Source organism: Callospermophilus lateralis, chromosome 1, assembly GCF_048772815.1.
Source record: "Callospermophilus lateralis isolate mCalLat2 chromosome 1, mCalLat2.hap1, whole genome shotgun sequence".
NCBI lineage: Eukaryota > Metazoa > Chordata > Mammalia > Rodentia > Sciuridae > Callospermophilus > Callospermophilus lateralis.
In genome coordinates, this window is record NC_135305.1 from 221,172,144 (window position 1) to 221,184,230 (window position 12,087).

Consider the following 12,087-nt stretch of genomic DNA (forward strand, 5'->3'; position numbering starts at 1 on the left):
AATAAATAAATAAAAAGGGCTGGGGATGTAGCTCAGTGGCAAAGCACCCCTGGTTTCAATCCCCAGTACCAAAACAAAAAAACAAACAGAAAAACACTCTTTGCAATTTAGAAATATATGTCATTATTTGCTGGGCATGGTGGCATGTGCCTGTAGTTCCAGCCATTCAGGAGGCTGGGGCAGGAGGATGTCTAGGGCGCGGAAATTTGATACCCAGCCTTGGCAATGTAGCGAGATCCCAGTCTCTAAATAAAATACATAAAATAAACATATATCATTATTAACTATGGTCCCTTTGGTGTGCAAAAGATACCAGAACTTATTCCCCCAACTGAGAGAAGGAGGCTCTTTTGATCATTTTAGCGAAGCACGATGTCAAATATGTATCCTACCAATCGGTCCGAGCAGAATCGGCCGTTGCTGCTCTTGTCCCCATTTTACAGATGCAGAGACAGATTCAGGACGAGGCGAGGACACGCAGATTCAAGGTTGAAAATGAATCCCTAGTTGTAGAGCTCATTCCATCACACAGTAGCTATTCGCAGTCGCAAGACAAATGCCCCCGGGGTTCAGAGGCCCAAGCTGCAACCCGGGGGGCGCGGGCGAGACGCTCCCGCCTGGCTGCCGGGCCGCTTTGCGCAGGCGCGACGCGCCCGTCCCGCCCCCGCCCCCCTCCACGTGCGGCGCACACCTCGCGCTCCCCTCGGCCGCGTTCGCCTCGCGCCTCCCTCCCTCCCTCCTCCCGCCCCTCTGGTCCCGGCCTCCCATTGGCTGAGGGCTTCGTCCCTCCGACCGCAGCCCGGCAGGCCCCCACCAGGCCGGAAGTCCCGCCGTACTAGCGGCGGTCGGTCCCGTGGATTGGCCCAGGTGGCTGTCCGTCGGGGCGGCGGGCCCGAGTCGGCGGCGGGGGCCCGCGGTCGATGAGCGGCCCGGGCTGGCGGTGGTTTCCGGTTCCGCGGGGCTGGCGGGCGGGCGGGCGGCCCGGAGCGGCGGCGCCTGACAGACAATGAGTGCGGCGGGGCGGCGTTGAGCGGCGGCGGCGGCGGCGAGCGACGCGGGGCCCGGGGGCGGGGCGGGGCGCCAGCCATGGACAATCAGGTGAGGAGCGGCCGCGCCGCCCGGGCGCAGCCCGCCCGGACCCCTCCCTCCTTCCCTCCGCCCGCCCGGCCCTCCTGGGTCCCGGCCTCCCCGCGCGCCCCGCGCCCGCGCGCCCCGCTTTGTGCGCGCCCGCCGCTGCCCGGGCCTTTATGTGGGGCGGGCGCGCCCCTCCCCCACCGCGCCCCCCGCCCGGCCCCGGCGGCCCAGAAGCCCCCCGGGCCCCCGACCGGGCCCCGGCCTGGCCCCGTGCCGCCTGGGACGCCCCTCGGAACTCTAGTGCGACCCAGACTCTCGGGATGCTCCAGAGCCCCAGCCTGGCCCGGGACCCTTCGTGCTACCCCTCCGAACCCCGCGGACTCTGGGGACCCCCGTTCGGCCCAGCGTCCTCACAGACGGCTCCGGGGGCCCCGTGCCGGCGCAGGAGCCCTCTCGGGCCTCTTTGGGGACTCTCCCCATATTTTACCCGACCCTTTTCTCATTTCGAGTCCGGGACCAGCCCATGTCTCCTTTTCTCTCTGGACTCAAGACTCCCTGCCCCGCTTCCTGCAACCTGCTGCCTGTTCTCCCTTCAGCCTTAACTCAGATTTGAGTGTCCCCAGAACTGCCCTCACCCCTCCTTCCCTCCTAGGCCACGGTCCCTGCCCTCCCCTCTCATCCACTGCTACCTTTCCTGAGGATCCCTTTCCCCTTGCACCCCCGCCTGACCCCCCTCATCATCCCGCGACCCCAGCTTTCCGTCTTTTGCCACAAGGACTCAGGCCTGTTTAGAGTGTCCCTTCTCTTTGGACTTGTGTCCTCAGCTTACTTTGACCCCCCATGCCGCCTTGGCCCCCATCTGGTTTTAGGCTATGTTCATTCTCCCTGGGCCCCCGGGCCTGAAGAACCGTTTCTTGCCTTCAGTCCTGCTTCTCTTAGACCAGGGCCAGGAGCAGTTTCTTCTGGGACCTGACTACCCACCACCCCAACCCTTCAGACCATTGCTCTTGCCCCGCGACTTTCAATAGTGCTTCCCACATTTAATCCCTGTCCAGCTCTCTTGCCTCAGTCTGGCTCCTCTCCCCGCCACTGGCCTGGCTTCTCAGTCCCAGTCTCCCCAGAACCCTAGCCCCCCTCCTTACATTCAGGGTCTCCCACTCTACCCAAGCCCCCTGACCTGCTTACTTTTTAGCCACTACCCTTTTCCCCTCTCCACCTCATTTTTGTCTCTTCCCCCCACATCTGAGAGCCTCTGTCCAAACCCCAGGTGGATTCCCCATGCTCCTCAAACTCCTGGTGGCAGCTCCCCTTCATCTGGAAACCATTCTGCTGCCCATCCTGTTGGTTCTTGTAAACCTGAAGCCTTTCTGATCCCTACTGTCCCCCCTTACCCAGCACTGTATCTCTTCTTCATCATCCGAGTTCCTTCTGTCCTCAAACCCAGTGTCACTCCTGCTCCTAACCCGGGATCACTTCTTCATCCTCTGCTGCTGCCCTGGCTTTCAGGGGCACAGAGCCAGGAAAGGCATTGTGGGGCTGTGGGGGTGGCAGCTGAAATCTCTGCCGTTAGCAAGGGCAGGTTGGGGCGTCCCCGGCTGCTGGCGCCACAGAGGCGGCTCTGTCTGGTGAGGCGCTGTGTGGCTGTGTGGTGTTGGGGACTGTGGGCAAGGGATCTTCCCCCTGCCAGTCCTGTTGCCTGTGGCATGGGATCATTGAGGCAGGTGGCATCTCAATGATATCCTGACACCCACTCACTGTGGCTTCCCTTCTAGCTTTGGTGTTACTCTATCAGGAGGTGAGGAGAGGGCATGGCACCTGGCTGGTGGATTTCCAGTGTGGTGTCAGATGATTTCCTTTGGAGACATAGAGCCTGCTGCCTGTAATTCTTAGTGAATTAATCAAATGGAATGTCCCTTCAACGTCTGATGTCAGTGAATCCCACCCTTGGGAATGTCTCTTGGCACCACAAAAGGCATAGAGTATAACCTCTGTCCCTACTCTTTAGTCTAGGTCTTAGGCCATTCCCCTTTTGATGGGCTGGATCCTAGATGGCTGGTGGCTGTCATGTAAGTGGGACTGTGGAAAGAGGTGATATTATTCTTGCTTTGTGACAGGAAGATATAGGTCCCACTCTGGTGGTACAAGCCTTCAAGAGCTGGTTCTGTGTACTGTCCAGGATGCCAGTCACTAGCACCTGTAGCTATTTTAAATTTAACCTGTAGCTATGTAGCTTAAAAAATTCAGTCCCTCAGTCACCCCAGTCACCCTTTTGAGTGCTCAGTAACTACAACTGAGTTGCTTTGTGTGGCTGCCTAGAGAGGACATTTCCATCAGTGTAGAAAGTTCCATCGGGCAGCACTGGTCTTGATGGTTGCAGAAGTATTTGTAAGTGAAACCAGCCCCTGAGGGAAGGATGAGCGTCTGAAGTCTAGTTGGCCTTTCCCATCATGCTTTCATGTAGATTTTAGAGAGTCTGGAGAGCTCTATCACTATCTCTTGATGACAGTAAGACCCCTGGGGAGGCAGGAGAATGCTGTCACTTACCAAGTAGGTGAGTGTGAATCTGTGGGGTCTTGCCTGTCCCCATTCCTCAGACCTGTAGTGCCTCACTATAGTGGGAAACAGTGCTCCCTGGCTTCTGGAGGTTTTGATTCTTTCCTGACCTGACTTTCTCATAGGCCTTTCAGGTTCGGCTAAGAAGGGGGATTTCCCGTTCTGCTCTGTTGTCCCAACTTCTCCTCATTGGCATCTTTTCCCCATGGGCAGGAAAAGGTCTTTCTGGTTCTCTTTGCCCTAACCTGCACCCACATGTATGACTCTTCTGCTCTCCCCGCTCCACACCTGCCCTGGTGCTGTCGTGGCATTTGTGTTTTCTTTGTAGAGGTATGAGTGAAATCTTTGCTCAGCTTACTTAGGGGTCTGGTCTGGGAGAAGTGGGTTTATCTCTGAGGCTGGGGTGTGATGTGGAATGGAGACTGAGTGGATGCTGAAAACATTGGGGAAGAATAGAGGGGTGGGTCAGTGGGGACCAGGGAGATGGGAAGTAGTGTCAGCAGCCATTTGGTCTCTTGTTCAAAAGGACCAGGGAGCCTCTCATTCACAGAGGACCAGCCCTTCACAGTGGCCTGGCTTCTGAGGTGGTGACAGCCCAGTCACATCAGAAGATGGAATTGCTACTTGCTGATTCTTTGCATGTGGGGGCTTCGCAATGTGGATCGGAGAGGACTGCCTTATGATGACACTCTTCCCAGAGGGAGGTTTGTTTTGGATGTTGGTGCCACAAGCAGCTCCCTAGCCAGCCATTGTGCAGGTGTGGAAATGCAGACCTAAGAAGGTCCTCAGATGGGTCAAGGTCCTGGTCTGCTCTTATCCCCAAACCGCTTCTAGAAAAACTCAGGATTACCCAGAGTAATAACTGCAGAGTGACTGGTTTTCCTTCTACTCCCAGTCCTAAAGGTTGGAAAGTCTCCTTGCCAAGTTTTGTTCTCAAAGTTGTTACATTGTAAAATACTTGAGGGCAGGCATCAGTGTCTTTTTCCCTTTGTGTCTAACACAAGGTTTCACTCTCTTTGCCAAGTGTTGGTTAAATCAGTGTAGCCAGGAATCAGTCTGTTTGCGACCAGGCCTTCCTACTCTGGCAACAGATGCCTTGATTGGGATTTTGCACGTTCAGAAAATATCACCGAAGAGTGTTCCCCTAGTTCCCAGGAGACACCTGGTGCTGTGTCTACACATCATTGGGCACCTTGTACTTTAATGTCTGGTCCCTGACAGGTGCAGTTCTGTCTTACCAGGAACCTGAACACTGAGTATTGTGGGTATTTGCAAATCCACATGGTCTGTACACCTGAGTGTTTAGAGAGAAATTCATCAAACCCCTTCATGTTCCTTTGTCATTAACTTTTTGCCCTGGGTCAGAGGAACCAGGGTAGATAAGAGCCAGAAAAGGACTGGAGGTGCTGGCCCCTGGCCATTGGTACAGTGATTGGCTTTGTCCCCACCTTCTGGGCAGGCATTCCTCCACTTATGAGGATTGTCGCAGGGGACAATCCATTGTTTCCCCTTCTTATATTTTAATTCAGTGGCTACCATGAGAGCCCCCAGCTGGACCTGGAGGGAGAAGGTTCTGCAAAGTGTGACTTATTTGGTCTTGTTTTACCATTCTCTGGAATTGCCCAAGCTCCATTACCTGGCCCCATCAGCATGTGTATTCGGAGCACTCAGCCAGCACCTCTGCACAACCAGTTGTACTGAAGAGGGATAAGACTTAGCACTGTCTCCTGGGAGGGGAGCAAATTGGTGTACCTGGATTAGGTGCAGTTGTCAAATTCTGGGTGTACTTATACCAGATTCTCAGAGGAAGGGGCATTTGTGGAAAGAATTCCCACCAGAAAATCAGAGGAAACCTTATACACTCACTGCTAAAGACCTGCCTTCTGGGTCCCAGACACAGGGCAGGGTCCAGGAGAAGCTGGCTGGCTGACCAAATCAGAAGAAAGGACCTAGAATCTGGAGCTGTCAGAACAAGGTTCTTCCTCTTTGCCAGGGATTTGGGGGTGGGGGCTTTTCAGTGCACACCTGGGAAGAGCTGTTCTCTTCAGTGGAAGGAGGCCTTGGAAGCGGCCCTCTAGGATCTGTGTGTCTGGTTTGCTGGATTTAGGATTCTGGCCCTTTGGTTCTAAGTGCCCTCTGCCAGCTGGCCTGGATGGAGGGAAGTGTCCCAGTTGAGGCTTTCTGCCCAAGCTTAACTGTCCCCAGATGGCCCCCGAGCCCTTGGGCCGCCCTGTCCATTGGCTGTCTTCTGGGTGATTTTCCAGGAGTAAAATGGTTAACACTTTCCAGGGCAGACCTGGAAGTTTCCCTTTGTTCTGGGCTTTTGTTGGGGAGTGGGCATCGAGGTGAGTCCCAAATATGCAGGAAGTGGCAGTCACAGGTTGAGCCCCTTGGAGTTGCCCTCCATTCTGAGAGTTCCAAAAGTGAGCTCCAGGTAGCAGGTTGTCCTGATGCCTGTGGGGGACACAGATGTTGAGACATCTGTGTGGGATACTAGGGGTGGGGGGTGGGGGACAGCTGCTGGCAGGTGAGGTTCCCTCATTCCAGGAGAGTCTGGAGCTTAACCTGAGCAGCTGGCCTCTCAGCCAGGCCACCCTCCTTGAGAACCAGCTGATTGGTTTGCTTCAAATCTTTGGTTCTGATGGCCATGGAGGGAGTCCAGGTGGAATAGAGGAAGGAGGGGATGTTAACAGTTGACTCTGGAATTGGCTTAACTGTGGTAATAAATTATCATGACTTGATCCATCAGGATAGTTGGCCAGAGCTCAGTTTGCTGGCTCCAGTGAATGTGGCTCTAATGTTTTACTGAATCAATGCTTCCTTTTTTTAAAACAGTGGAACAGAATCTGTGTTATCCCACTCTCTTTATTTCTTAGCAGATTCCAGCATTCAGGGGAGTGTGCAGGAGGTTGGGCCAGGGAACCTTGAATCTGTCCACCAAGTCTCTGACATGCCCTTAACCAAGGGTGTTCAGTCTGCAGTTGGCGCCAGCTCCTGGGGCATAGATGTCGCTGGGTGGTGCTTTGGGCACCGCCAGCCAGCTGCGAAGATTACCCATCACTGCCTCAGAACCTTCCTGTTTACTTTGGCCACTGCAGCACAGTTTTTGCGCCTACACTCTCCCCATCTCTGATGGAGCTGTGGTCCATTCTTTCACAATAACTGCTCTGCTGCTGGCATGCCCTGGGTGGGAACTTCATGTCATCAAAAATGCTGGGAAGCCAGCCGAGGGCTGAGTAGCTGGATTGGTGCATAACTGATTCCGAGGAGACTGTCATCACGCAGGAGTGAACTTGAGGGAAGCAGAATTCATTCTCCATATAGCGTTGTTATCATTTTCACCTGTGACCTTCACAGCCATTCTCAGTGTGGAAGCAGGTTGGGTAGAGAGGCAGAGGTCAGTGGGTGTGAGGTATACACGATGATTACAGCCCACTAGGGGTCATGCGGATGCTGCTTGGGTTGAACATTCTCCATACTTAGCACTATTCACATAGATGCTTGTGGTTGGTTTGAGTGTTACTTATTTGTCCAGATGGTTATTCTTCATCTCTGGCTTTTGCTGGAGTGTTTCGCCTTGTGTGTTCCCCAGGTGCCTGGGCTATGTGAGTGCGCTGACCTCCCATTCGTCTCTCTACTTGGTCACCGGCCCTCTGTGTGTGTCCCAGTAGTACTGAATCTCTTCACCCTGGGCTCTTTGCCGGTTTCCCTTTTTAGGTTCTGTTTTCCTCTTTCTGGCCTCTCTGGTTGCCTCCTAGCAGGCTGCCATGGCCCTTGTTTGCTTCTTTCCCTTTCCTTTCTGTAGCCCTGGCTATACACAGATCACCGGAGGATTTTATTCAGATACCATTCCCCATATCCATCATCCATTTATATAGTCCGTTATCATCCCTGTTGTGTCCAATCTGGACTCCACTCTGTCCCAGCCCCTCCCTCCAGTGTCCTAAGTGAGTTACTGCTCTCTTTCTGGAAGCCCCAAAGGGATCATCACCCTTAGCCAGGGGAACTCCTTCTGCCTCATTTCTTTTTTTAAAAATTAATTAATTTTTTAAATTGACAAAAAATTGCCCTGTTTCTTACACCAGGCTGCCAAGTGCCTGGAACCACAAGTCTTGCCAGCTCTGCACACACTGGAGCCACCCGTCTTCATCTGCCTCTTGGCCCTTCCTTCTTAGATGGTGCTCCTCAGAACTGTTGGATGTAGAAGGTCCTCTGGCTAAATTAATCCAGTGTTGTTGATGCACTGGGTACTGTGCTTCCAGGATAGAGGCGAGAAGGATGAACAAGATGTCCCTCTTGTCAGAGACTTCTCAGGGGCATGAGTGGGACAGCAGGAAACAACCCAGAAAGAATTGGCCACAGACTTCATTGATGATTGGTTCTGGCACAGCGATCAAAGGGGCCCTGGAGGAAATAGTCTTTGAGTTGGGACTTAAGGGATGAGTAGAATTTTGACCAGCAGAGAAATGAGTTTAAGGTATTCCAGGCTGTGGAGTGGAAGAAATGCACACAGATGGGTGGGTATTCCTGGAGTGTTTGGGGCTGGGCAGCCCTGTGATGGAGCTGGAACATAAGAGTGTGCATTTCCTGTGTTTTCTCAGTCCTGGGATTCTTTAAGACACACCACTGACTATTGTAACAGCTTATGTGTGTGTGCCCAGGAATGCGCATGTGTGAACATGCATACAGAGTGGGAGGCCCTCAAAACCTGAAATTTACACATCTGGACTGCCTTGGATTCTGACTTCAAAAGTAATATTAAAGTGTGAAAAAGATGAGCACTTTTTAGACATTTGAAAAGGAACAGGTAGAAGGTAGGAAGAGTGCCCGGAGCTTGCACTCCATTCTGATGGGGGTGGCAAACTGTGGGATGAGGGCAGAGGGGAGGAGACCAGCCAGGTGGGGGCAGGCTCACTTAGCCAGTGGTGAGGTCTGAACAGAGGCAGGTGCCTCGGATTGCACACAGTCACTTAGAAAGAAGGTGAAAGGTGATATGGGAGTTCTGGAGTCCAGGGCAGGGGAGGGTGGCTCCATCTGGGAGGCTGGTAGAGCCCAGTGAGTGGGAGTGTCACACAGGCAGCTTGGGACTCGCCCTTCATGTCTCTCCTGCTTATCTTGGTACTTACAAACAAGTGTCCACTTGGCCTCTGCTTCATTCTGTAACATTCTTGTATTTGATACTAGGTGTCAGGGTTGTGTCTAATAAAAGTCTGGGGAGGTTTTTGCAAACTAGAGTGGATGTTTACAGTTCGTTTCACTGGTAATCAGCCTAGGCATTAAGAGTGCTTTCAAGAAGTGTGGCTTTGTGTTCAGTGGAGGGGGACTGGCCTCATCTGCCTTGTAGTTCAGGAAACAATGCCAGGCACGTGAACGGCAGGGAGCTCTGCTGCCAGCAGCCAGTCCACCTGGGTCCTTTCAGCAGGTGGCTGTACACTTGCTTCCTCCTGCCTACTGGGAACTGTCCTTGGTTCTTTTGAAACCAAAAAACAGTGTTTAGAGATGACTTAGGGGAACAAGAAAGGCCCCTGCCCTCATACAGAAGTGCATGAAAATGAAAGTGTGCGTGCTGTGCCCTGGCCAGGGAGGCAGGATAGCAGAGTAGTCAAGGGAGTGGCCCTTGGCTACACAGACCCAGCCTCAAATCTGAGGCTGCTCCTTACTTTGCAAGTGCCACTTAGCAGCTTACGGTCAGAGTCTCAGTTTCCTCATTCACAGAATTGCAGTCTGGGTTACACATCTGTATTCAGTGATATCTCACTTGGGAGGAGCTGATGGTAGGGGAGAGCAGGTGGACAGCAATCAGTAAGATGGTTTCTGATGGTCAAAAGTGCTCTTGAGAAGAATGAAATAGGTAGCAGGGCATGGTGGCACACTCCTGTAATCTTAGCTCAGGAGGCTGAGGCAGGAGGATCGCAAGTTCGAGACCAGCCTTAGCAACTTAGTGAGGCCCTGGCTCAAAAATAAAAAGGGCTGGGAATGTGTCTGTGTCTCTGTGGTGAGGCACCTCTGGATTAAATCCTCAGCACTCCCCCCCCCCCCCCCCCGCCCCAAATAAGTGATGTAGAATGTCAAAGTGCTATTGGCTTGGGCCGTTAGGGAAGCTTCCCCGCAGAAGTGACAGCTGAGCCTTGAGTGACGAAAAGGAGCTAGGGTAGTAAGTCTAGAGGAAGAGCTCCTGCAGGTGCCAGGGCCTAGAGGCAGGAGTCAACTGGGCTGACAGGAAAACTAGAGACGAGGCTGTGCAGGTGGAGCAGAGGATGTGAAGGCAGATGAAGGACACACAGGCCCTGTGCCACTTGCTGAGGAGCCAGAACTTGTGGGGCCCTCAGCTCAGTGCTGGTGCCCTGGAAGCACCGAAGCATCCACATTCCCCTCCCTAACTTGGAAGCCTGTCTCTCTGCTTGGAGGCTTTTACTGAGTGTGCTTGTGGGTGAGGGGGCAGGACAGTTCTGCATAGTGCCTTGCTTTGAGCTTTGTACTGACCTGTTCCAATCTCTCTCCCCGCCCCCAGTGTACCGTTCAGGTCAAGTTAGAGCTGGGGCACCGTGCCCAACTGCGCAAGAAGCCCACCACGGAGGGGTTCACCCACGACTGGATGGTGTTTGTTCGTGGCCCAGAGCAATGTGAAATCCAGCACTTCGTGGAGAAGGTGATCTTCCGGCTGCACGACAGCTTCCCCAAGCCCAAACGTGGTGAGTAGCCCAGCCTTGAGTTAGGAATGCTAACCTACCCAGCGTTCCTTCTCCAAAGGTCTGTCCCTGCCTCCTGGAAGTGGGACCCACACGCCCATGTATTGTGTCAAGATGGAAGGAAAGTGTTCTGTAGCAAGTGCTGGGGGTGGGGAGCTGCCCAGCCAGGCTGATGTTGAGGTGGTCCTCACCCTCCTCCTCCACACAGTGCACCAGACTCTTCTCCAACTGTTGAGTCAGTCACAGGGGAATGGAAAGAAAGTGGTGACTGTTGTCATCATTTAGATGGCAGCCAGGTGGTGAGTAATCAGGACATTGCTCACTGGGCCTGAGATGGATTAAGGTGCCATTCTAAGAGTTCATAGTATGTGGAGTAGAAAAAAGAAAAGGAGTTCTGTCATCCTGTCTTGGCTCCGCTACCCAGTCCCACATAGGCTGCTGCTTGTTAAACATGAGTGCCCCTTTTGTGTACCCCACCCATGACTCCACCTGTGGCAGGGTGGTCCTGGCTTTTCTACAGGACATGGTCTGAAGGAACAGAATTGGGAATTAACACTCTTTATGATCAGAGATAGCTTTCTTGGAAAGGACCCTGGGCAAGGCTTTGGTGGGAAATCTGGGGACAAGGTTGGTCTCTTCTGAGTGTTTTGGGGGGCTAGAGCTGGTTTTCTCATCATCGAGTTCCCAATGTGAGGCTCAAGGCCTGGCACATTATGAGGGGTACAATACTTTTTTCCCTCCAGTGCTGGGGAAGAACCTAGGGACTTGTGCATGCTAGGCAAGTGCTCTCCCACTGAGCCACACCCCAGCCCCCAATAAATATTCCTTGAACAGGTGTGTTCAAAGGGAACTGCTGTGCTGGGGGGTGGGGAACTGCTGCAGGGCCACCCCTGACCCCTCCACCTGCAGTGCAGGCGTTCCAGGGCCACAGGAGTAGTTTAGAAAGCTTGCCTGTAAGAGGCTAGCTGTTGAGCAGGGAGTGAAATGCCAAAGAAGTAGAAACTGTACTTTGAAAGGACATGCACTTGACATCGCTAACAGCAGCCATTTCTTTTTCTTATAGTTTCTTCAGTATTCAGCCACTCCTTTCCCTCCTCATTTTTGCTTTGTCTTCACCTTCTCCCTTTTTCTTTATTCCTAGCCTTATAGAAGATGGCAGATAGGGTTAGTGACAACAGCAAATACTCAGCACTTTTTAATAAAAAGAATATGGGGCTGGGGCTCAGTGCTAGAGCGCTTGCCTAGCATGTGCAAAGCCCTGGGTTCGATCCTCAGCATCACATAAAAAATTAACAAGTAAAATAAAGGCATTCTGTCCATCTACAGCTACAAAAAAAAAAAAAAAAAAAAAAAAAAAAAAGAGCCATTTGCATAGCACATAGCCATTTGCATAGCACTTCCTGCTGGGCTGTCCATAGACAGGGTCTGGGCTTGTTCTTATCACGTTGTGCTTTTATAGATGGTGACACAGTCTTAAAGGGCCAGGTCAGCTGCTCATACTTTAAAGTTTGTGGGAGGAGGTTAGCAAACTGCCCTTGGGCCGCTACCAGCCACTGCTGGTTTAATTACTGGCATGGCCAGACATTTGTCCAGGTGTCACCTGTGATGCTGGTAGAGCATAAGCTGAAGCTGCCTCCCTTTCTCTCCTCTGGCAGTATCCACTGCATTCTCCTTCTCCCTTTCCCTTGTCTGTCCTTTCCCCTTCTTCCTGTGCTTGGAGCATGGGGACCAACCCAGGATGATAGTTTGCATCTGCTTGGAAGCTGTTTTC

General features: G+C 52.9%; 1 protein-coding gene across 1 annotated transcript in view; it reads left to right on the forward strand.

Annotated features, from left to right (window-relative positions):
- The first annotated feature begins 921 nt into the window (after window positions 1-921).
- The window catches only part of Mllt1 (MLLT1 super elongation complex subunit), a 59,773-nt gene continuing 48,607 nt past the window's right edge, over window positions 922-12,087 (forward strand). The window contains exons 1-2 of the mRNA XM_076850798.2: window positions 922-1,098; window positions 10,139-10,319. Of these exons, the coding sequence (XP_076706913.1) occupies window positions 1,087-1,098; window positions 10,139-10,319 (193 nt within the window). The 5' untranslated portion in view covers window positions 922-1,086. The remainder of the gene's footprint in view (window positions 1,099-10,138; window positions 10,320-12,087) is intronic.